This window comes from Tyto alba, unplaced genomic scaffold, assembly GCF_018691265.1.
Source record: "Tyto alba isolate M040663 unplaced genomic scaffold, T.alba_DEE_v4.0 Super-Scaffold_10, whole genome shotgun sequence".
In the NCBI taxonomy this organism is placed as follows: domain Eukaryota; kingdom Metazoa; phylum Chordata; class Aves; order Strigiformes; family Tytonidae; genus Tyto; species Tyto alba.
Genome location: NW_024881262.1, coordinates 8,032,574 through 8,060,027, shown reverse-complemented (window position 1 = coordinate 8,060,027; position 27,454 = coordinate 8,032,574). Strand labels below are relative to the sequence as shown.

The 27,454-nt window shown below is 37.5% G+C and overlaps 1 protein-coding gene across 1 annotated transcript in view; it reads right to left on the bottom strand.

The window, feature by feature from the left end:
* NAALADL2 (N-acetylated alpha-linked acidic dipeptidase like 2) overlaps positions 1–27,454 on the bottom strand; it is a 406,653-nt gene that overhangs the window by 10,744 nt on the left and 368,455 nt on the right. Inside the window, exons 12-13 of the mRNA XM_033006356.1 lie at positions 16,032–16,125; positions 7,339–7,537 (exon numbers count right to left, since the gene is read on the bottom strand). Of these exons, the coding sequence (XP_032862247.1) occupies positions 7,339–7,537; positions 16,032–16,125 (293 nt within the window). The remainder of the gene's footprint in view (positions 1–7,338; positions 7,538–16,031; positions 16,126–27,454) is intronic.

Here is a 27,454-nt window from a genome sequence, read left to right as displayed (position 1 = left end):
TATAAGTGCTATTAGAATCTAGTGTTCAGGATTTGATTGGAAATATTTCTTAGTTCATACCAACCTAGTTAAATTCACATTATTGTTTGTCACACAATTAACTAACTGGTTTGTCTCTGTTTTCAACATTAGAAAAAACAACCTGGTAGTTAAGAATTGTAATTATATTCTTCTACATTAATTTTTGATCTGTTGAGTATCTATTCAGTTTTATGATAAAAACCACTTTTGAGCATGCTGTAAAAACTCTGGATACAGACTCATGATTGTCACCACTTTTATAAACCCTGGTCACCTGACACATGACATCTATTCAGAGAAATATATAAACCAGGAACCTAATCCTTTCATTCAATGTCTGCTACCAAAGACTTGGAAAAAAATAATCTTCCAAGTAAGCATTAACTAAATATTTATCAAGCACTGCACGGCATCTCAGATCTAACAGTGCATAGCTGTCACTCTTCACCTATCTCGTGAAACTTCTTTTTGCCTTCCCACATTCTTGGGAAGAACATAAAAACATCCTTGGAATACTTCCTGTGGTTTTTGGCCATTAGTAGTTCATTAAGTGAGCTATAATGAAGCAAGTCTTACTGAAACTGTGTCCCTTCTTCTGTCCTGAATATTTGAGTTTATGCACAAACACTGCAGAGTTTGAAGGAAGAAGGTAGAAGAAAATGGGAAGACATTTTAGGTGTAAAAAATAGTCAGACAAAAGTGAATCAGAGAGAAGGGAGCTGAACAAGAACTGCAGAGCCAAGCAATGCCAGTGAAGGATTAGAAAGTGAAACAAATAATACCACTAATCATATTTCCATTTATAATATGTGGAACAATTATAGAAGAAAAAGAGATGCAGATTTTGAAAGACACAAGATATTAGGGTGAAAAGTCAGATGGAAAATCACTGCTGTGCAATAAGGTGAAAATTCATTTGTTCTGACTGAATGGCAAAGTCTGAGGTATGCAATTCTAAAACCAGTACACAATACTTCCCTTCTCCCCCAACATAATTCTAGAATTGTATTTACAAATTGCACATGGCAGATAATACGGAGACAGAACACTACCTACTACTGACAGTGCAACATGAATTGTTGCAGTATTTCTCACACTAAGGATCATCAGCACCACATCAAATCACTCTCTGCTCCACCTATTACAATGCAGAAAGAAAAAAATTCTATGTGTTTGGTTCAGGCCAGACAAAACTGTCTCAAATATCACAACAAACTATACAGAAATATTTTCTTCTTGAAGCCACAAATGAAGAGTTCAAAACAAAAAGCCAAATCTGCAAAGAGTTTATACAATGAGACAGAATTACTGTCTTCTGTAGAAACCCTTGGCTATTTTTTTTTTTTTTTCAGATGAGATTGCACTACATGTTTACCCGTGTTACAGTTTAAGATTAGGAGGGTATTTTCATCTGTAATGCTTGTCCTCTGTAAATCCAATGAGCAACTGTTTACACATGGACATTTAATAAAGACTTTAATTTTCCTAATAAATGTATCACTAGAAACTAGAGTCTTAGGGCATGTGAATTTTGACACCTGAGAACTTGCTACAGTTTATCAGCAAGACAGAAACAAAGCCTCGTGTAAATATGTCAGGAATATATAACAAATCTCAATCTGAAAGGAAAACATTTGTTCTGGTGAACAACAAACACTTGAGTAGCATGAGATTAGCAATGATGTGTATTACTTTTCTGTGTGTTGATAAAAGCATCTTTTGATTGTTCTTTCATTTCATCATGGCAAATTCAGGGTGTACAATCTATCATTGTTTATAGCAAGTATTTTATTCAGTGCATTATAATGTGCTGATTTGTTGTAGTTTTTTGGCCCAGCGAAGTGTTAATGTCACACTTGAGTATCCATGATTAAAAGAAGGAAAAGAAGAAGCTTAACTTGCACAATGAGCAATAAAAACTGCTGGAGGCCTTTCTTGAAAACAAATTGTTTTCAAAATCCTTACTTTTCACTTACTTATTACACATTTCACTCAATTACATCTAGTAGACATAGCACAATGGCACTTGAAACAATTCCATAAATAGTGGTGACAGGTGGATACAGACTTAATGGACAGGTTAAACTTGGCAAGCTAAGATGAAACTCTTAAATGAAAGATTCTACACAAGATGACTTTGATTCTTTTATAAAATTGTTAAAAGAACTGTCAGTCAGGACATAACTGATCCTTAAGCAATGGCCTATTAAGAACAAAAACCACCTAACTGTAGCAGAAATGACAGCCTGAGCCCTTGTGTGTCTATTTTGGACTTTACTTTTAAAGACCAAAGACACAAACTCTATTTTCAGTGACTCTTTTAGATTTGGAAATCTTGGTGGAATCACCACAGGGTATTCTAGGAAACCCTACATACTGGATCCATCTAGTATCAACAGCATCCATCAGATATGAAGATTAGACATGGACCTGAAGAAATAAAACACTTTCAGTAAGAGAGGACATTTTACTGCACCGAGTGTCCTGTGCCTGACACTCCATAAAGTCCTCTTGATTATCACGTTTCTTTGCAATATTATTACCCACTGTTCCAATGCCACTGAAGTGCTGTGCCTTTCAGCAAAAAGACCCAAGAGCTCTGTGTGAATGCCTAAGGAGTGCACAGAGAGACATGACAGATGCATTAGGCTGACAGGTTGTCAGGGGCTGTGGTGATCAACAAACATAAGAAATATAATAAAATATACAAGGAACGGGGGGAATGGTCTTACTCAGTCTAAGCAAACATAAGATTTGAGCTCAATACTTATAAACACCAGGAAGATTCATGCTGTCTTGTTATCCATGATACTGCCAGTGTCAGTGTTTTGGTAAGTATTTTCATAGAGACAGTAGAATTGTCAAGTCTAAGAGTTTTAAGGATTAGCTGATGCACAAAAGACAAAGATGTTCAGAAAGGAGAGAAAGAGGAGACACATCACTCAGCATGGACATATTTGCCCGACTGCCTAAGTTACAAACATTCAATTTACAGAAATTAATTTTATTCTCTGTCAGAAGCTATGTAGAGATTTGGTTAATCAGTATCAGATCAGGTGTCAGCGAATACCTCCTTGACCTTATCAGACAAGCTGCTCTCACTGTAGGGAAACAGCCCCAAGTCTTCGCTTTGATCTCTGTATATTTATGGCTGAAGCACCCTTTGTTTAGAATAGAGAGATAAAGGACATTCTCCTGTTCCTAGCAGGCAACTACACCTGCTTTATTGAATGCTGCTGAGGGTAAGAATTTGGGGTTTTCTTACTATGTATCAGCATTTACAGAATCATCTTAAATCTCTGCTGAGGCTAACTATCTCATTGAGAGGACCATATGCTTGAGATCATAGCGTTTTGTTTTGTTTTTTTCCTGTCTATGTGCAGTGCCTAAAAGTAATGGAACTTCTGTTCTCACCTTAGCTTCATACATGCCACTGCAGTGTAATCTATGGTTATTAGTACTGGTATCAATATACGAGCCTCAGAAAATATACAGAAATATTCAGCACAAGTATATGTTGTAAGAATAGAAAGGAAGAAATGCTTAGAGGAAAGAAACATACATATACAAATTTCTATTGATTATTCCATTAAAATAATGACAAAATATAAATCACAACATTATTAATATTATGATTATGTTATGAGAAGCAAAGGCAGATAAATGGAAAATACCAACCTCTATCCTATTTTGTTCCTAAACATTCATTTTGGAAATAGAAAGAAGTCTACCCAAGGTTACCATTGGGAATCACATAAATTCTTCAGGTACAATAAAACTCAGAGATTTTGTCCTAACCCCAAATCAAGCCCCAGGGTAACCTTTGCAAAGCAGGATAACATTTACATTTCTCAACCTATTATTTTTCATTCTGCCTAAATTTCTGGATAAGATTAAAATACCCTGATGAAAGCTTGTATATTTCCAGCTGAGTTGGAAATAGAATATCATGAGGAAATATGCTATTGTCAAATTTTCAGATCAATGTCATGAAGTACAGGTAAGAAGGATAATCATCTAAACTACAGTGTTTACTTACACTGCATTGAACAACCTGTCAACCATCATTATTAAATTTAGTCAGGATATCTTAATATAATTATCAAAAATTAAAGTAATTTGAATTCTGTTAGTAATTTAAAATAATTTTATTGCTCATTATAGATGAATAATGCATCAGTTATAGCCAAATATTGCCTTATGACATTGACCGGAATGAGGCATCTATATTTTAAGTACATATATACAGCAAGAGACTACAGTGATGGCAATGAGTAAAACTGTACAAAAAAAGATACAGAAAAAGATGCATTAGTTTTCCTGTAGTGGACAAATGCAAATAGGTGGCATGTCACCTCCTCCAATTAAGCAAAAATCCACCTTTCTTTTTTTTTCCAGTTCTAAAAGAGAAAACACAGTATAGACCTGGAGAGCTGTGAATTAGGACAAACACAAGCCTAAAAACGATGCCTAAACTTCAGCAAATTTGTCAAGTACTTTGATTGAGGTTGAGAATATGAGTCCAAATGGGTATACAGGAAGCAATCATTTTTTCATGAAGAATACGTGCTTTACTGTGCACACAAATTCTTCCTTCAGAAGGCTGTAAATTACAGTATTTATGGAATCTTAATGATCTAAACACAGTTGGAGCCTGAAGGTCAAGGCTGCAAACTGCATCCTAAATTTCTGTTTACAGATGAAGCATAGTATTTATTGCTGCACTGCTTGTGCTGCTATAGTTAAAGGGCTGCCAGCATTTCCATTATAAACCACTATTTCAGGGGTTTATAACTTGACCATCAATCTTCCGGCTGGGATGAAACATGGCATACAAGGTCCTGGCTGTGAGACTGATTTTTTTGTTTGTTTTCTTTACCAAATTACAAAAAGAAAAGCTTAAAGTTACACAAGCAAAAAAAAAATGTATCAGGTTTTTCAAGTACTTCTAGTGTTCCTGTGATACGGTTATAGCTTCAGAACACAAAATAGATTCATATAACTACATCAATTAATAGAAGGAGTTTCAATCCCTAAGAAGTGAAAAATAACCCAAATAAAAACATACTGTTAGATATTTTTTTTGAAAATAAACTGTACTGCAGATTTTTTAATGGCAGCAAAGGAACTCAGAATTCTATCACTGTCCTTGACTCTGTTTTCATTAAGGGTAAATCTACACTGCAATTACAGACCTTGGCACAGTACAAAGAATGTGTTGTTTTTAAATAAGTATCTAACTGATGATACACAATGTGTACGTTACTGTTATATAATTATATACATCCACATGATGTTAGGTAAAATAGTTCAGAGTAAAGGCAAATCCAATGTTTTCCCACAAACCTTTGTATCAAATGCAGTGAAATCAGGAGGGGAAAAATTACAAAATTTTCACTTCCACACTATCGACTTTGCCAGCGTGAATACTGTGCTCTGCACCAAATACTGCTGAGAGCAGGAAGGTGAAAATTTTAATTCACATTATACTGCATATCTAGCAATTACATCTTGATGAATAACAAACTTAATACTGCAAGTACTGCAAGAATTTAAATATTAGAAGACCTCAAAAAACCCTCTTATTGGAATCATAAGATTTGGCATAATTTATTTTTACAAATAAAGAACAGGGCTAGATTCAACAAAGTGCCATTGTGATGCAACATAGACACATTACATTATATTAAGCAGTTTTATGGCTCCTTTGCAACACTATACCAGTTCAGACAAGAAAGACAGCAGTGCTAAACCTGGAATATTAGACTTTATTTAATCATATTTTGGTTTATTTCTTTATATTTTAAATCCAGTCACATCAGGAATGAAGTGAATTAGTCCCTCCCCAAATATCATTATATCTTCTTTATTATAGCTGTAGGGATTGTATTCATGGGCACCGCTGAGTTCACCACAACTACCTTTTTTTTTTTTTTTCTTTTGTTTGTGTTAAAAGATGACTGTATTTCTTTTATGCCATTCCTAATGCCTGGAAGAAACTCTTCCTCCTGATGTTGTAGCTGTCTGCTTTTCTTCCAAAGTCTACCTCTACCATCTGTCTACTTTGTGCCCACTTGAAACAATCATTTGTACAAGCCATTTGACAATTTTTCCCATCAACTGCAACAAAGTACTGTTTTATTACTCTAGTTAGTTATGGTTGCAAGTACATTTACATACTTAAATAACACAGATGCCTCATTCACTCCTGTGCCCCTGGCCCCGTCTGTCTCCTGAGTATGTATGCCAGTTCACTTTTGAGCTCTCCTTTTTGAGTATACCAACCAGCTTCCCCTAAAGTAAAACCTGGGAGTGGCTTTAGGGACAGTTTTACTCAGGGAAGCCTCCTCACAGACAGTATGGATGACCATTTGGCTATCTGCAGCCACAGAGTCCTTCAAAAATAATCCCAGTAGGCTTGGTGAGTTCAAACATACCACATACGCCCTCACTCTGTAGCCCAGGGCATTCAAAACCTATCCTTGGGGTCAAGCTATGACACACTACGTGGGTGGGCCGCAAAACAGTGCTTCAGACACTTTGTGCTGCAGCACACACACACTATTACGTCTCCTGAACAGCCAGAGAGCCAGGTATTAGTCAGGGCAGACTTGGCCAATTCTTGCTTTTCAAACTTTTTTTAAGCTACTGATTGCCATTTCTTTTGTAGAGGAATCTGTGGTGAGAGACACAGACCTGTAGACTTCTTTTTTAGAAAGTGAATGCTGGAATGATTATGACATCTTAAAATCAACCTGGGTAGTGCAGCTGAATACATATTGAAGAATAATTCTAACCAGACAAGATGTTATGAATAGTGACTGGCTAAGGCCCTCTCATTCACCCCACTGTACTGCCTTTGACTGGTTGAAATGCACCCAAGAACACTGCTATATAATTAAATATGTTAAATAATGCTACACAGTATCTTGTATAATTCTGAATCTTCAATGAACTGTAAAAAGTTTTTAATAAAATATAGGTGGATCTTGTCAAGCAGTTTTAGCCTTCAAAATATTTTCTGCTGAAAGCTTCCCGCACCATCTAACACAAGTATCTCTTATGCTGCCTGAGTTGCCTTCACACCGTACATCTTGTTACCAGTGATGTCATGACAGAAATGTTACAGTGCTGCATTCTAATGACCACTTGTATTGTAATGAATTAATGTTTTCTGCAGAAAGGATGATATAGGAAAAAACAGCTTTAATCTTGGATACCTGCTGAGATTTTTTTAAAAAAAGCACGACAGTTTTGCAAACCAAGCAATGCGAGACTACCATTTTAGCTCAAATGAAGAACTGCTGAACACCATACCTGTAAAGTCCTGGAGGAGCTCGATGAACCAGGAAGCTTTTCTCCAAGCTTTGTAGCACATCATTGAGCATCCTGACTCTGATAGGAGCTCGCTCCTTGGGGTCATTAGCTGGGCGCATCTCATCCGATTGGAACAATTCTGCAGTGTCCCTCAGACGTGATGCCACCGCAAGCAACTGAGGAACATCTAATTCATCACCTAGGAACAGTAAAAGCAAGACAGTTGCCAGTGATTCAGAAAACATCGCTTATTACTCGTGCTTACAAGTCAAAATTAATAGTCCAATTAAAACCTGAGCCTCTTTCCTTTGTGAGAATTATGCAATGGATCAAGGAAAGTCATAGATCATTGTGCATAAGTTCTGATCTATTTTCCAAAGATCAGTTCAGACTGTAATGTTTTGATATCTAATAAGCTATGAGGAATGATTTTGGGGTACAGCTTGAAATCTACCGTTGGAAAAACAGGCATACAGGAAGCAATGGTTATAAATCAGCAACTGTAACATCTCTGAGACAGAATTTATTCAATGCCATTTGATGCTACTGCTCACAAGTTTGAAAGCTTGTGCTTGGATTCCATAATGACTGCTGTATAGAAAATCATAATATGCAGAGTTTAACAGAAATTTTTTCAACATTTTAGAATCCTAGAGGTAAACAACTACTGTAGAGGGGATGTGAAATTGTTCCTCTTAAATACTTAAATCATGTACCAATGAGCCAAGTAACACTTTAATTGATATCCAAACGTATATTCTAATCCAGTCAGTATTTTCAAAACTTTTTGAACTTGGAGTGTTAACTGTTACTTTGTTTGCAACCATACACAGACACCAAAAGAATAAAAGCCCACAGCACTTTAGAGCGCACCACAATTTCCCTATTTCCCTGTTTGTAGTCCAGAAAGAAGAACGTGATACATGAACTGGAGCATTGTGAATGTGCAATCTATTCCCACCTGCAGTGCAGGTGAAGAGCATGCCCTCCTTTCGCACTGTGTGCATAGACTGCGCTAATTTTTATAAGCACATGGAGAGAGAAAGCAGAGTCTGAACCCGATTTAAAGCCAGAAATAATATCAGTCAACAAAAACATTTCCAGGATGCAGGAATGATCTTTAAGGTCAAGATTCACTTTACCTATTAAGGACAAGAAAATCAACTAACCTTAGATCTTGCAAGTGATGATTTAATCAAAACAAACCATTCAGCTTTAGGAGCTGTCTCACCTTTAGTTGAATGTACAAACCTCTGTGAGTTCAGTATCATAGTGACTGAGATGATTAATCCAACAAAGTGGTTCAAGACACAAGCTAAATGAATACTAAAGTTCCTTGTCTGATAGATATATGGAAAGATCAGAAATAGTAAATGGAGAACATCAACCCATTTCTCAAACTATTTATAGATGGAGTGAGCATACGGTGAGCATATAACAGGAACGGAAAAGCAAATAGGTACAACTAAGAAATTCAAGGAAATGCCTGAATATAACATATTTTCCCTCTCATACAGAGAAAGAGATTTACTGCTGGATACATTTCAGCAAAGGGAAAGGAGTTCATGGATCCCTATGCACTCCTGTCATTCAGCTAACGCATTCCAATCTAGCAAAACACGAAATAATTCAAAATACATGGAGAGACGGATGCTGGTGTGAGAGAAACTGTCAGATTTCCTGAGCTGTCAAGATGAATTTCAACAATGAACAGAAGGCCCTGTGGGAACAGCAGTGAGAGAAGATGGCTAATGTCTGTCTGGGTTTGCCGACAAGGCTGCTTTGTCAATGGCTCTTGACCAATTCACCTTTCTCTAATTAGAATGGATAACAGGCACTGTAGTACCTCGATGTACAGGATTGGTATCTTTCTGATTGAGTCTGGAGTAATTTAAAGTCTGATTAAGTTAGGTTGATGCCTCAGAAAAATATTCTCCAAGCATATAAACTTGGTACATTTGAGATACTTTGCAAAATATCATTATTCTCAATTTTCAAATCTTGGGCAAATTCTGTGCAGCTGAAGAACTTGCGAATTCCATCCATATAATCCAGGCACTCAGCATACCTTACTCTGGGACTTGTGTCAGTATGGAAAGGTTTAAATCCACCCTGTTAGAAAGAATCATTTGGTTTCAGCAAAGCACTTCATACTCAAGTGTTAAATAACAAAAGTATGTTACTTAACATACAACATATATAATTTTATTTTAAATATTACATAAATAACTGTGAATATCAGCTGTGCCTTTTCAATAGGGGAGGTGAGATAAAAGGAAAATACATCATTTTATATTTGGAAATTAAGCCAACCAGTCCACCTTTTTAAACATAAATTTCCTGTAAATGCTCTCACTCCTTCTCCACAGCATGCATTTTGCCCCTAAACCAACTACATTTTACTTTACAGTCATGAGTAAAAAGCCCTGTTTACATCACACACTAAACCAGCACTCATTATAAAACAAACATCAAGGCCCCTTTTTAATACATCGTTACAAAATGTGCAAGTGTCTTTGTCCAGTGTTACCACAAAGAACTAAGGACGAAGCTCTAAGAGCATCAGTAGTTTTTACCACAACACAGTGAACTTCACTGCAAAGGGAAACTGTGATTTATGCTTTTCTCAAGATGAGAAGCTGGGAGTGGAAGGGCAAACGATTCTTAAAGAAAAGGATACATTAACTAATAGTGTCTTAAACATCTTGTGATGCTTCTACAGAGAAAATAAAAACTGCAAGCGCTACTTCACTCAAGAGAAAACAATGTCACATTATTATATTTTGTATTCTTTGTCCTTTTGTCTCCAGTATGAATCATGATGAATCATCTAAGCTAGTTGTTTAGTTGCTAAATAAATAAAATTTCAAGTACAAGAAAGTGACTCAAGAGTATGTATACTCTTGATCAGAGAATTACATTGTTGAATTTCATTACACTTGCTAAATGTAACTGCATTTTATTCAGAAGCAGGTCACACCAAATAGATATTTATTTTTACAGACATTGAATACAATAGCCTTTCCCTGTGTAACTGATTGCTCTTATGAAAAGTACTGCTAGAGATTTAACATTTTTAAATTGTGTTTGTGCCCTCTGGTATTAATGTACTTGCCTATGAGTTCCTACAGGAGAATGAGCACAGTCAAATCAGCAGTTTAAGGCATGACACTTGCTCGCCATGCATGTGAACATGTGTCTGCATATAAGAGAGAGTGGAAATTGCTTCAGGTTTTGATTAACTTGCAAATTCAGGATCAGCTATGGTGTATTGTTATATTCACTAGGAAGATTTTTCATGCTGTGCAAAATCCAATGATCAGACCTGGCAGTGGAAAATCTGAATGGGAAAGCTTTGTGAAAAGTACCCTAAAGGGGGCAAACCCACAAATCCAGGGTCATCCCCAGTGCAAAGAATATGTTGCCATCAGCTGCAATTTCGCTACCATGACTGCGACTGCCCAAGCAAATTAATCTGGTGTTGTTACAAGAAGTCTCTTTTCAAAGAGGCTATCATTAAAAAGGCACGTTGTGACATAATATTATGCATGTCAGTACAGAGGATGCCTGGAGAAGAGCAGGCTCCGGGGGGACTTTATGGTGGTCTTTAAATACTTAAAGGAAAGATGGTGACAAACTGGTTTTAAACTAAAAGAGAGTAGATTTAGACTAGATAGAAGGAAGAATTTTTTTACACTGAGGGTGGTGAAACACTAGAACAGGTTGCCCAGAGAAGTGGTAGATGCCCCATTCCTGGAAACGTTCGAGGTCAGGTTGGACAGGGCTCTGAGCAACCTAATCCAGTGGAAGATGTCCCTGCTCACTGCAGAGGGATTGGACTAGATGAACTTTAAAGGTCCCTTCCAACACAAACCATTCCATGATTCTGTGAAGTTATCAATGACTTTGTACAGAGCTGCTGAAACATTTACACCCTACTGATACAGAATAGATGTTCACCCTTTCCCTACAGGATCAAATGCTTTGTCCATGGCAAATGCAACTTTCCATTTTTTTTTTTTTAAAAGGCTGATGAAAGGTTTGCCAGTACTAATATCCTTGAAAGGATACTAAAGACAAGATGTCAGTGTCTCATGGCAAAGGTATTTCTGTCATATATACAGATAACTAACTGTTGCATTTTTCATTTCTGTAGCAGTCAGTAATAATGGGTGGGAACAGTAAAGAGGGAATATTTCTGAACATTATAGACAAATGGAGAAAGTAACTCTGAAAAGCACCCTAAATGATCAGGGAAATACAGTCTAGCAGGTAAAATGGTGCCAAGCTGAAGACTAGCAGATAGCTGTAGGCAATGAGTATTCAGCCATCAAGTAAATGACAGAGATATGTTTCCGTATTGATTTTTCTAGGGACTGAGAGATTAGACTGATGTTTGAAAATGTATGGGTTGAACCAGGGCTGTGGAAAGTCACGCAGACTTTCCCAGAAATGGCTTATCATAATACAGATTATTTTTAAACTTCTGCTAGCACTGCCTATACTATTATCACCCTAAGTACTTCAGCTGCTGTAACATCTGTAAAACATCCCTTCTGGGGAGAAGAGAGGGCCTAACTGATAGGAAGCAACACACAACTGACACTGCATCCGTCAAAGAGCTTTACATCACAGTCCTTCCCCTCCCTATACAGGGAAAACCAGAAAATCTTACCCACACTTAATTTGCCTTCGTAGACTTCTCTCAGCCAATATCTATTAGAGAGGGCTTACATCTTATCTGATTTGCTTACTAGCTTCAGCAGCCCGTGATGACAGTCACAACTAGGGAATCTTAGCACCCGTGTCTAGCACTGCTCAGTCATAATCTAAGGCTCAGGCAACAGATACCAGTTTTTAACATGTCTGTGCAAGTCCAGGTGGACCCAGTGACTTGCAATAATGAAACGGTATCAGCTTCTACAGCCAACAGCACCTAAGTGAGAAACACGGCTAGCATTAAACCTGGCTGCCTTCAGTATGGTAAACAGTGTGGTTGAACTTGTTATTGCTCAGTCAGTCAGGTGCAGAGGTACAGAAAGGCTTTTGATCCTAATGAGACACCTTAGCACCTCCATTATCAATCCCTGAAGCTTGCTGTAATATATACTAAATTTTGAAGAGGCTCAAATCCAGTGCAAGATAGGCTACAAGGAGCAAGTCCAGAATGCACAGTGCTACAAGCATTCAGCAGATAATAATAATGTTTGGAATAAAACTGCTTATTTTCATACAAAACACTTATATACAAATTCTTATACTTTCGTACTTGCATATACATACAAAATACTTCTACAGATGTGCTTAAAAGAACCATTTATATTATTCACACACGAGATTTGACATCTTGTCTGCACCCTACCTCAAGAGATAAATTGCATTTTCGTAGCATGCAAGGCCTAGTGAGATATTCTTGTATTTGATTCAAGTTTCAGTGGGTCTTGATTTTAAATATATGAAAAGCATGAACACCACGCAACTTCAATGTGTAGTTAATGAAAATATTTTAAATTGTCACCTATTTATGAATTTGTGTAAGATATCACATCTGTGATAAGGCAGGTAACAGCCTGACTAGCCCCAGGGACCTGGATTTCAGTCTTGGAACCCATATCATTTATGATCATGAGGTTTCCTGTTACATATCAGACACTCAGCAGATGTACAAAAAGAAATGTCTCTCCAGTCACAACTCTTCCTTTCAGGTAAACTCAAAAGCAATAGCTTGTTTCCATGAGTTCTGGTGTGTGCAAGCAGAGAGAACAGATGTCACTTAACAGCCATTTCCCTATCTTTCTGAGGAACAGGCCTTGACTCAGATGTAAACATGTTGTGAATGACATTTCCCTATAACCCGCTATCCAGCCTATCCAGAAATGGTTTATAAAGTGCTGAGGAACATCCGACTGAATTTAACAGAGCTAACAGTACTGACATGCACCACATTACAGAATTAAATCATTTGGAAGCATAAATAAGTACAGTAGTAGCAAATATTAAGACAGATGTGTCCTTTTGTGAGGACATCCAGGAGACTACAAAACTGTGACTCAAGTATTTACACATATGATTTAACTTCAAGAATGTGAGAAGGTCCAATAGGCAATAAAAAGCATGTTTAAGTGACTGGCTGAACTAGATGCCAGAGGCATAGAATTAAGACTAATGAACAAATCTTCTAGCATGTTGCGAGGATTTCCCTTCACCTTTTCTACATTTATAGTTTGCATTGTATTGGAGAAGGAAACAGTTTACTAAGTCAACGCACCTTTGAACTGGAAATCTAAGACAATGTAAAATCTTTTGATGAAGAAAAAAATTCATAAGACAGGTAAAAAGTACAACTTCTCATTTAAGTAACTAGAAAAAAGACCATTGTCTTACTGGTTTCCAAGATAAAAATAAACTGCTATTTAACACAAGTCAGAGATAGACAAGACATGGAAGTAATGAGAATAGTTATTAAACAAAACTCCAAAGTGAACAGCTGGGAGAAAATTTATCCTGCTGGCCCTACAGCCTAGAAAATAATCTTCCCTCCCCTAAAATGGTTGAGATAAATGATCTAACTGAAGTTACAGGTAAAAAATCAGTTTAAATCAAAACTTCCTGTTACTCAAAATAAAGAAAAAAGGAAGAACAATAGCAGACATTCTCATGTTCAGTTGGAATAGGAGCAGACCCACAGTTTTTATTTATTATTCCCTGCTGTGTTTAGTCTGAACTAAACCAATGTCTATACGGCACAACAGAGCTAAAATTACTTGTCTTTTTGGATACTCACTGATTCCAGATCAATAGTAGGCTACTAACTACTAGGTCTTGGCAATGATGAATGGCAGAGATTAAAGAAAAGGTATCATACTTCTATGAATGCATATTACAGAAAAGTGATACTTTATACTGTAGGGAGTGAATGAAATGCGGGGGCAACACCTCAAGATTGAAACAATTTTTTAAGTTGGAGATAAGATGTCACATACTATTTAACTATGTGTAAAGTTTTGGTGTGATTTTATAGAACTTCCATCTTTATTTAACAGATCAACTTGAGGGTTCCACAAAAGTATGAATAGAAAAACTATTTTTGAAAGGCCTTAGCACACTACAGGTAATCTGTACCAGAGACATAATTGGCGAAGAGGAAATAACAACATGGTTTTACCTATATCACGTTTCCACTGTGAGGTCCTACCATGGGCATGCTTTGGAGTAGTCATTCAAATTTCATGGGGGTTCTTGACACGCATGTACTTTTTTACCATTTGTTTTTAAGTTCACTGAATTCTGACCAGAATACCAGCTTTTAAAACATCTGTTTGCACACAATTATGTTAGAATTTGGCAGCTACATTATCAAAATATATAATTTCCTAGGACTAAGACTTTTATGTGCTTTCCACATCCAGCCTACTTTCAACTAGTCACTTAGAAAAGGAAGGAGAGTTGGATCCCACTTGAACACACTAAGATACAAGGAAACTGTTAGGGAAAAGGGACAAAACAGGAGGATGAAGACAGATGATACTGAAGGAAAAAGCTCATGTGGATGAGGGACACAGGATAGTGCCAGGATCCAGACTTCCTCTCCCTCCTTAGTCTTCAGTACTGGAGCTAAGACAGATACTCTTTTCATAATTGATAAGAAGGTGGTTTATTGTACTTTCGTAGTCTAGATAGTAGTATAGAATATCTCAGTAACATACCATGGGCTTAGTTCTTATATCAGCATTTTTCTACCAACTATTGAGAAAACCAAGCAAACAAAAAGCAGCTCCCAGAAGCAACGAGAATGCACAACTGCACCCTTTAACTGTGTTATCCTCAGCAGCCCAAGCCAAGGGCTATTGGTTTAACTGGGTTCTGTTGTCTATGTAGAACAAAAAGACTGCAGCATGTTTGTTCTTTTATCAAGCCCTAAAATGCCACAAGAGATTAGAAAGAGCCAGAAATGAGAAGGCAGCATAAGAATATTCGTAATGGCTCCACAATCTTGATGGAGTGGTCTCGTATCAAGGCATTCATCCTACACCTAGCAAACTGTGCCAAAACCACAGTCTAAGAGAATTATATCAGCACTATTTCCAAGTTACCAGTCACTTGTTTACTTTCTGACTAGGAACTTTTTTGCTCTTCTCCCTAATCTCAACCTATTGTCCCAAACACAGCAAGATCAGTTTCAAATATAGATCTTTCAGGTCTCAGTGCTCAATCTACTCATACAATACATATTGGTAAATTATTGTGCTTTGTCATGCCTGAAAAAAGAGGAAAGTTAGCATGCTCTGCCAACAGGCTGAGTTAGTGGAAAAACCAAACAAGGAAGATGATTGTGAAAACTAAGGAGCCAAATGGCAACGGGATTAGAAGCCCTCTCTTGCTTGTACTGAACAAAGCCTTGAAGGGAATTAAAATGAAGTTCAGACACAGAGGTTGTTATCTTTGACTGTAATTATGAGATTTTATTACTAATTATTGCTTAACTGACATAGTAACATCAAAATAAATATAAACATTTTATGGGTTTATTTAGCAAGAAAACCTGTGTTTTATTTATCATTATATAATGACACTTTAACTAGTAAATTTACTGGCTATCATTCAAGTGGAAACTGAAAATCCATGTCAGGGAGTATACAATCCCTTTTTTCCTCTGTATTAGTGGAGAACAATATTCCTCTAACAGAAATTACCTTTAAGACTGTTCTGAACTTCTAACGCGATGTCGAGGGCATTAAACGGCAAAACCGGTTCATTGGCAATTTGCAAAGTCACTTGTCCTGTTAGCTGAAAAATACAAAAAAACCCAAAAAACAGTCAAATAATTTCTAGAAGATTTAACAGCCAGCACTTCTTTTGGAATAGCACATATTTTCATTACATTGGAATTTCAAGGAAAAAACGAATTAAATCCCATAAACCCATCTTTGTGAAAACGAATATGACCTAGACCATTGCCTTCCTAATACAACAATAAAAAGTGTTATGAGATTACAATTTATGACCACACATAAGAATTCTGTGCAGTACTTTTTCTGTGGACCTAGGATACTGCAGAAGTCTCTGAAGGGCCTTAGTTCTGCTTTGTTTTCAAATAAAACATCTCAACATGCTAAAAATATGAATGAGGTTTGTTGTTTTACTTAGTTCTCTGGTTTTAGCTATTGGATTTTGAGAGTTTACACAAGTAAAAAGAAAAAGAAAACACACCACAGACACTAATGAGCTTCAGGTCAAGCCCATAGCTAAATGCAAACTGCCCTGAAAAGGCACTGCTTTTGAAAAGACATGTGACAACTTTATGCGCACAGACGTCCAACTTCCAGACTGGATAGAACACTCCACTCTCTCAGTAACTTACAGAAAGAAATTCCCCAATGAGTGAAAGGGAACTCTGAGTCCACTCCAGACCAGACATTAGCACCTGTCACAAAACTCAATGGCATGAATGCTTCTTTTCAACAGTTCCAGAGATGAGGCCAGGGACTGACTAGCCTGAGTGCTTTTTTTCATTTATAGAAGATAGGCTCTCAAGCTCAAGGCTTAGACATGCTACAGGGGCTGTGTACAGAAATATGTCTTTCTTCTGAACTATACCTAGCCTGTGATTAAACAGAGGATTTCAGTCTCCAGGCTGCCAAGTCCATCACTGTTCGTGGTAGCTATAAAAACACACTGACAAAAACATGCAAGAAACTTTCATTCATCTTCTTCATATCTTGATATTGCAAAAACTGAAAAAATACCTGTAGGGCTGTGATCTAAAATGGAATGATGGCTGCAGGTGATGGTGATCGTGTTGATAAAAATGTGGACTGAATAGAATCATACTGTACAACACATCCCAAGGTGGTGGTGGGGGTTAGAATAATAGCTATCCTTCAAAAGCAATATGATAGTTGCTGGGCTGAGAGTAGCATTTTAATTCTACAATACAAAGTAGCAGGAAAAGACAACAATCCTAAGTAATATTAAAAACAATAGTACGGCAATTGAAAACTACCTCCCAGGAAAGTGCACAAAAACAGTATAATATCAGAAAAACAAGTTTTCTGGAGAAACACTAATAGAACCCCAACAACATTTCTAAGGAAGCATTAAAGAAATGACCTGGCCACAGACTGATTTGGGTATAGAGACTGAGGGAACATGCTGCCTATCAGGCTGCAACCCACATCTGAGCAGAGATGTACTATGAAGCTGTTGAGATTTACCACTAGAGAATACAATACTGCAAAAGGCATATGGAAAAAAACCCTACCATATGTATAGTGAGAAAAAAAAATTAGGAGGAATAATGATTTGTCAGGCTGTTACCAGGAAAACTAAAGAACTAGGAGTGGACTTGAAGAAGGAGGAAAAATACTGTGTTTGGGCATTGTGTTAAGATATTATGCAGTAAGTTCTCATGAAACTTTTCTCCAAACTTCCCAACTGCACAGGCCATTAATGGTTGAAGGCCATTGAGTTTCCTATATGTGATTATGCACAAAAGTCTCTGAGTTGAAAAGCATTAGAAAACATTGGTTTTAGGAGTATCAGAGAGGCATCATGGAAATACAAAAAATAAAATTGCTAGGGCAAATAGAAATCTGTACAAAAGCGTATCCAAACCGGGTTCATATAATTCAGCCATAAACAGCAGTAAAATATCTGGTTCTAAATGTCCAAATGCCATGCAAAATCCTTCCTTCTCCTGCACCGAAGTCTTTCAAGATATAGCTGCCCAAAACATTAACAACCTGTAAATTGCTATGAAAAAGCAACTGTGGCAATGAAATAACATCCTATTAAAGAGAAGGCATTCTACATGGAGCTCAAACCCATTGAATCCTAAATAGTACTACATCACACAAAACATTTGAATTCTTCCCTGACACCCCATTTCTGCAAAAGCCTTCACTAAATGGTAATGCAAGATACATATTCTTAGGCATATTTTAGGGAAGGACATGAACAGTTACACAGTGCTAGTGATACTTCTCAATCTGTTACTGCAATGTTTAAGAACACAAAAGTATAGAAAAAATGATTCTTTTCTGAGGCATGAAAGTGGCATTAAAGAGGAGACTACCCTAGAAAGCATCTTTCCTTTTCATCATTATGTCCTACAGAATTTGGCTTAATTTTTAGAAGTTCTTGGTTTATTTCTATTTCTCTCAGGCAATTTTATTTTTCTTTTGACTACATAAGACCAAAGTTGTTTTCTCCTTCCTATTCAAATAAAGTTATACCATCAAAATCTTATGACTGACTGAGGCATTTTGGATAGTTTATAGTATCTCTGTATGTAATACTGCAGACATTCCCGTGTTAGTAAACAGGTAACAGCAGTGTTTATTAAATCACGTACTTCGTAGGCTAATCTGGAAGAAATCAATCACATAAAGGAAAGCTCAGAGCTTTGATTTGAACAGAGTAAGTAATAATGCTGCAGAAGCATATATCAAACCCACATAATGCAGCAAGACAGAAAAGGCTACTGATTTCTTATTTATAGTCTTATTTTTGGATATACCATTCCCCCGAGTACAACACTGAATATACATGGAAAATAAAGACAAGCTTCTGCCCCCATTTCCCTGTTGAAAAATGGTTCAGACTGACTATTGAATTAATATATGCAAGAATAACTTAGCAAAGAGTTAAGACAATATTTTTCTCATAAAGTGAAATACTAAAGCAGCATAATTAATTCTATTCCCATTCTGAACTGGTTATAACACTAATGACAACTTCTCAAATAACATTTATACATAATAATACACACAGAATACACACAATAATCGATGTAACATTTGCACAATTATCAAGTCTAAAGAAAAAAAAATTATAGTTCAAATGCTAATTGATTCTGAAATGCTTTTCTTATACAATTTAAAATTAAAAAATAATGAATAGTGTTTCCACTGCACTTGGCTTTGGGAAAAGTACTCTTCAATAAACTAAAATGTATTTAATGAACTTCTAATTACTTTAGAGATAAATATTACATTAAAAAATAACAATAATTGCAGAGATATAGTGTATATTGTAAAATAAATAGTAATATTAAAAATGAATTTATACCAAGGTAACAGTATTTCAAGGTCTTTTACCTCACAGCGTAAACACCTTTATAGGAAGGAAATAACTACTGGCCCTGCCTTTATCTCTCTGACACCGTGCAGATACCAAAAGCTGAAAAAAATCCCAAGCCATCTTCCAAAAATGCTGGTGTTAAAACTGATTCAGTATCACATGACACTTCCTAAATGAATCCATAGGCTCTTCTCTCTTCCAAAGTGTTATAACCATCTCATTTAGGAACTATGTCCTCTTGCAAGTCTATTCAACTTCTGAACCTAATTTTACTATAAAAGCCCTCAGGGACATCGCATGGATCTGCACCACTCCAAGAGGCTGTGACAATAGAATAACTGGATTAAATACACATACTCTGTTCATCTATGTAAATTATAAATATCTCTGTTCATCTATGTAAATAAGGAAACTAACTAAAATGGAGTTGGGACGGTTTCATCACAGATTTTTTTTTTGGTATGTTACACCTGGTTTTTCTGTGAGTTAAACCCAGTTTTCAGGGCAACTTGGTTCCTCAAATATCCAATCTGCCTACTAACAACTGAAAGCACATCTATTGGCATGTAATTTTTTTTTTTAAATTGAATATTTAAAACCCAGGATACATAAGCGTGAAAGGCTCCAGTCAGCCTTTTTTACACAGATTCAGTTTTGCTCTTGGGGCACAATGCTATTGATCATGTCTTGCAGGGGCATCTCTTAAATGGTTATCTGCTTTTACAGACAACGCAGGCATGGCAGCCCATCTTCTATTCTGCCATATGATGAGAAACTTGTAAGATGAATAAAATGAAAACATATTTAGTGGATATGCAGATATGAAAATATTATGCATGATAGAGATCAATCTGCTAGAATAAACATCAGCATATAGTGTGCAGGCAGTTTCTTTAACACAAAAGTTCACATGCCAGTCGGTTTGTTGTGGGGTTTTTTTGTCTAGTGAAATTTGGAACTGTGTGCTATATCTAGCCTGTGCACTATGTAAACCTCAGTGGGTGTAAGTGTTGAGCATTTAGGACGTTTTTAGTTACATTAAGAGCGCTAAAATTAAACAGACGTCTCAGATCTCTTCATATACCAAGTTAAAAACAACATAACTTAAAAAATCAGGTAAACTGCCATGTTTATTCTTTTGTGAACACTGCTCTGCAGTAGTGCTGTACTCCAATTTTACCTTCTGGAATGGATTAGACACAGCTACTTGAAACCTGAATTGTGCAGTGGCAATTCCTTTATATTTCAAGCTATATACCTCTGCAAAGAACTTTTTTCTTCCTCCCTGCATTCTATAATTTTCAGGTTTTTATTATATAATTTTATTCCATGAATATTAACAACACTTTACCCTATTGATACCTGTGCACTTTTAGGGAAAATACACAGGGTAGCTAATCTACCAAAACTGTGACAACTCATATCAGAAAGCAGATAATGTAACAAAGCAGTGTAGTTAGACCTGTGTAGATTCCCAACTACAAACTCAGCAGAGCTCTGCCCTGCTACAGACTCAAACAACCCTTGTAATTGATTGGTGCGTGCCACTGAGCAACTCATTTGATCTCTGAGCCTCGACTTCCTTTGACATCAGGCATTATTTTTTTCAAGTCATGTTTGCTCTCACACCTTGCATTTCTCCCTTCACACTTTATCCATGGGCTTCATGGCTGAGGAAAGACCATGGAAAGATACTGTGCTGTTTAGGGTAATCAATAACAGTGTGTTGAAAAGAACATTTTTTTTTTTTTTCCTCTTTTTTCTAGTAAAGGTGAATGAAAAGGCTTAACTTCTGTGGCTGACTGTTGCACTGTCTAATCTCAGATGTTCATCTCTTTGCACCAAGGGGTCTCTCTTTCCACACGGACTGACCAGCAGAGAGACCTGCTGAGATCATGTGACATTAAGCCAACCAAAACCAGTGATTTCAGTGTCAACCCCCACGTAAACAAGGCATAAGTTTCTGCATATATTAAGATCCCCTCTCAGAGCCACAACATTAGTAATCTCAAATGTTAAAATAATCAGCCTTCTTCAACCTCTCCACCCTGCAAAATCAAAGAAACATTTTTGATAATACAGGCAAATTTCCTGAATTTGCTTTCTGCTGGTCCCCTCCTCCCAACTTCCTTCACGTTATCAGATTTTTTTAATTAAGCATGAGAAATGGAATCTATTTAAATGAAGTCTGTGATTGCCTGGCAATAACATAATTTTAGCACCTAGTATGGATGAATGGCAGTAATCGTGAGACTCATGATAAATTAATGAGCATTTTTAATACTGGGATCTCAATTTACTGTAGAAAAAATTCCTCCATAATCAGTCTACACAGTTGTTTTTCTTATATTCTTCACCCCCCCCCCCCCGAAAAGTTAACTGATTCATACAAGAAAAGTCAGAGGCAGGAGCATGAGAAAACAAGCAGTTCTTTGACCCTCTACTTTTCTGAAGAACATTCAGACATTCCCTTGATTACACAAAAAAATAGAATCTGGTCACAAACACGTTTGCTTTGCACGAAAGCTGTCAACTTTTGAAAATTCAGAACTTCTCAAAAGTTCAGCCATACCATATGTGGTTTTGTTCTTACTGAAATCTACCTTGGTACCAGTGTATGTATTTACACTACAGGTCAAACGATATTTTGGGCATTTAATTCAACATACTGTACCATAGGGCAGTAGAGGGATCTCTGAGAAAAGAGTACAACAAGTCTATGGCTATTGTAGGTGAACTAGAAGAGCATAGTAATTCATAACAGATAACTGTTTCTGACCAAGAAAAATATGAATTGTATCTGAGGTCTTACAAATATTAAAAACTTTATTTCCTCACTCCCCTCCATCTTGCACAAAAAAGAAATTATTGTCTGCTTTGTTTTCTGTAGAAATGTAGAAATTCCTACAGTTTAAATAATATTTATATAAAGTACATGGGAAAACTTTGTGTATATTTAAATGCATTTATGTGAAATTTCTAATATGTGTATATTAAAAAATATATTTTAAATTGTATTAATTTCTAGCGAGCAATTATACCCCACGCCATGGGTTATAACTCCATAAGGTTATACAGAGCGTTTCTTTCCACTCCCTTCTACCTTCTATCCAGGTCCCCAATGAAAGGGATGTGAGCGAGGCCATCAAGGAGTCATCATGATGCTCCTCACACAGTGGCAGAGAGCAATCCTTCCCTCTTCACCCAGCACGGAATGGGCAGAGGTGCCTTGTGTCTCACAAGACATCACTGTGCTCTGGAGCACTGTCATGGGGTGTGCCAGACACCAAGAGCCCAAACAGGTTTCAGATGGGATGTGGTGGGTTGACACTGTCTGGATGCCAGGTGCCCACCAAAGCCGCTCTATCACTTCCCTCCTCAGCTGGACAAGGGAGAGAAAATGTAACGAAAGGCTTGTGGGTCGAGATAAGGACAGGGAGAGACCGCTCACCAACTACGATCACGGGCAGAACAGACTTTACTTGAGGAGATTAGTTTAACTTATTACCAATCAAATCAGAGTAGGATAATTAGAAATAAAACCAAATCTTAAAAACACCTTCCCTCCACTCCCCCCCCCTTCTTCCCAGGCTTAACTTTACTCCTGATTTTCCCTACCTCCTCTCCACCAGTAGCACAGGGAGATAGGGAATGGGGTTTGTGGCCAGTTCATCACCTGTTATCTCTGCCGCTCCTTCCTCCTCATGGGGAGAACTCCTTACACTCTGCTCCTGCTCCAGCATAGGGTCTCTCCCACGGGCGACAGTCCTCCATGAATTTCTCCAAAGTGAGTCCTGCCCGTGGGCTGCAATCCTTCAAGAACTGCTCCGGTGTGGGTCCCCCACGGGGTCACAAATCCTGCAGTAAACCTGCTCCAGCGTGGGCTCCTCTCTCCACAGACCCTCAGCTCCCGCCAGGACCCTGCTCCAGCGTGGGCTTCCCACGGGGTCACAGCCTCCTTCGGGCACCCCCCTGCTCTGGCCTGGGGTCCCTCATGGGCTGCGGGAGGAGATCTGCTCACCGTGGGCCTCCCCGGGTGCGGGGCACAGCCTGCCTTACCACGGCCTTCACCAGGGGCTTCAGGGGCATCTCTGCTCCGGGGCCTGGAGCTCCTCTTCCCCCTCCTTCTCACTGACCTTGGTGTCTGCAGAGTTGTTTCACATGTCCTCACTCCTCTCTTCAGCTCCAGTAGGGCAGTTTTCTTTTTCCCTCCCTCTTTAATACATTATCCCAGCAACCACCGTTGCTGATGGGCTCAGCCTTGGCCAGTGATGGGTCCATCTCAGAGCCGCCTGGCCTTGGCTCCGTCAGACACGGGGGAAGATTCTGGCAGCTTCTCACAGAAGCTGCCCCTGTACCCCACCCCCACTACCAAAACCTCGCCACGTAAACCCTATACACAGGACTAGACAGACTCATGCAGGGCAGTGCACTGCTGACAACTAAAAATGATGCTCCAGATTCAAACTTCAACTGTGGTCACTGGAGAAATACAGAGGCGTTCGTCACTAGCTACCATCAGAGCCTGGGAAGCGGGCCTGAAGGGTGGCCCGTTATGGCAGTTCTCATGCTCTTGTTACGCAGCAGCAAAGAACACAGATTATTAACTCAAATTCCAAGATAACAGCTTTATTGAGTTAGGCTTGGCACTGCATAAATGAACTTGTACTCATCCTGTTTTTTTTGGAACTGAGACAGAGCAACTTTATGTCTGTGCAGAATATACAGGGTTAATGCTTACACAGGAAGCCACGAAGCTAACTGTAAAGCACAGTTCCTTATGTGGGTAGTGTAGAAGTGTAGCTAGAAAGGGAGTTTCTCTTATTTTTTCTGCATATAAACAGAAATTACACGTCTTTGAAGTATGCAGGTAAGTAGCAACAATCTTGAGAAGAGTTTATAATCATGTATCTCATATTTATGTATGTCAAATTCTAGTGGTATCTAGGTACAAAAAATGTGTCAAATTAACTTCTAGAAGGGCCACTAGATTCAAACATCTTGTTAAAAAACAGTTAGTCACTTAGACTTTTCCCTAGAGTGGGTAGCTATGAGCATGAAAAAGGATGTAACAGAATGCTCTTCTGCACTATGAGCTTCATGAGCTCTGGGTAAAGAGGCCACACCATGACAATACAAATCTTTACATCAATACAAACCCTCACGCTAGATATCTTAAAGAGAATTTTAAAGTTTGTCCTAGCATTAATTCTTTTTTATCTCCAACTTTAAAGCCAGGTTGCTCTGGTTACCAGCTGCAGACTTTGAGAGTGACAAATACAGAAAATTTTGCTTTAAAGCTGAATAATTTGCAAATAGCATTCCCATAAACCAAGATGCCATTATTGAATGGAAAGCGACCTTTTAAATGCTTTTATTCTCTGACCCTCTTCAGGTATAGCAGGAAGAGGGGAAACTAGTGCTAGATCCTTTTTAAAAAAGCAATGTTAACTGCCTGAAGCTGGTTACAGGCAGTACTGAGGAAAAATATTTAACTATTGCTTTGGTAGAAAGAAAAGCATATAATAAAATATGAAGAAAAATTTATTTCCATACATCAGAGGCAAAGATCTCTAATGACAACCATCATGTACAGAAATTGTATCTTGGATAGATCTTTACTACCTTAAATCAAAACTATATAGTTTATTTTTTTTATTTACATGTGTAATACAGACATTGAAAGGATAAAACATGCAGATAGCCAAGACTGCACACACTTAGGACAAGAAATGTTAAGTATTTTATCTGGTTTAAGCCAGAAAGGAGAATTTAAAGAAAGTAAATGTCATCTCAAAACAACAGACAAGATACATCAGTGTTGATTCCTGTGTACTGCTATGAAAACACAGGATGCTGTGATTAACAGCTTGGACATTTAATATATAGTTCCTGAAATCACCATGCTCTTCTGTGCTACTAAAGGCCTTCATTGTGTTTGCTACCAGTTAGTGAATATCAGTGCCTTGCCCTGACTTATGTATGTGTTTAAGACTCCAATCAGGATGTTAGCACAACCAGGCCTCCTTACTCACAATACAGGATAATCAAAGCACAAGATGATAGGACTCAGCAAGACAATTGATAATTTTGTTAACAGTTGCCAGACAGTTGGCCGAGTTCTGCCGGTCTATGAGCCTTACGAGTCAGACAGTAATGACTAGCAGATAAAATAAGCAGCAGTGCAAGTCTGCGTTTAATTACCCAGGTTCACAAGCACCCTACAGAAATAGAGATCAGCCAAGCAAACGGGATGTTGTCTTACAGTCCTAATTAATCAAAGTGTCTTCTCATATGTTTCAAGACACATGAATGAACCAAGAATCTTCCTGAATTAGGACCAATCACAGGATCATACATTCAAGGACGTCCAAGTACTTGCGCTAAGTTTCTATTTGATCTGTAAAGCCAGTTGTTATGCTGAATCTGCAGGACTCAGTCTAAAACTTGTGGCATTGTTAAAAACTAGATAATAGTCATCAGAGGAGTGCAGTAATAAAGAAATCTACAATAGGAAGCTTCAACCACAGCTTTCGGTTTAGACTTTGATATCATCTTTTTAATCACTCCCCTTTTACAGAAATGGATTTGATTTAATTGAACTCCTAAAAAAACCTCTCTAATCACACTTCATCAGCATGCAATTATTATTCAAAGGAAACCATATGTACTATTAGGCACTCTTAATTAAAATAATGCATATAATCTGCTTCAGTACCTAACAGTCCTTTTTCTTGATGTTCATTATACTTTTTCTTCCATTATCATGACAATAATTTTTTTTTTTTTCTGTTTTTCCTCATCTACCTACATTTCATTTATACACCTATTCAACATTAATGATCATGATATCAGGACACTGAGATGCGTTAATATGCCATCATCTGAGATACATTAATACACCACTATCCTTGAGAATTCATTGCATAGCATGACCTTCAAAATGTGTCAGACCTAACTATGGAGATTTGCGAGAAGAGGATGAAGAAACGCTGTAACAGGAGCCTCAAATTGTACTCTGTTTTGCCAGAACTTTATTTGCAATTATGAAGTCTTCTAAGTGGCCATACTGAAAGAAGAATGTATGCTAGGCAGCAGTCAGTCCTTAGAGACGGGATTTGGGGAGAACCAGAGACAATGGATGGAAGAAACTGAATCCAGGAGTTGAAGAACATGAAAAAAAGCATCAATGAGGTGGTTGAAGGAATGGTTCCTTGAGGAACTTGGAAAACTTGGACAATCAATACAACATCGACTCGACAGAATAAGGATTACAAAAAGATTCATGAGAACATTATGCATTAAAGTCTCCCTATCTTCTCAAACTCTGGAAAGCTAAGATATTTAATGGTTATATAGAGAAAATACTGTTCTTTTCTCTCTTTTCACCTCTTGATGAGAAGGTACGCCAATTTTTTCCATGTAGGTCACCCTAATCAGTGAGGACTGGAGCACTGACAGTTCATTAAACCTGACAGACTAGCCCTCAGGGAGAAACATTAGTGAACCACAGTGCTGAGGATCCAAGGGAAGCTGAAAATACGTAATTCTATAGTATGTAGCTTAAAGAAAAGACCCATAAACATTAACAGACATGTTCCACTTCTGGGGAGAATTGGATGGATAACATACTGAGGCTACCCCCAGACACCAGGATACACTGCGTACCCACAAAGAGGCTCAACTTCTTTGTTAAAGAATTACTTCAGTTAGGGTTACATTCTGATCTTGGATATACTGACATGGTAGTTACCAAGCCAGAAAGGTATTTAAACTTCTTATTGGTATCATAATTCAAAGATGCAATTTCTGTGAATGTTTCATAGTATTTTTCAAATTGGAATATTCAAACTTCAATGTATACTGTGCAAGACACATAGAATAAGAAGTAATCAGTTGACTTACATTAATAATTTGAAATTTAAATCTCAAAAGGAATTCTCATACCTCCTCCTGTAATTAAATAGCATAACTTAACAAATAAAGGTGAGAGAAGATCAGTTGTTTCATTTTAAAAAGAAAACATTAATTAAAG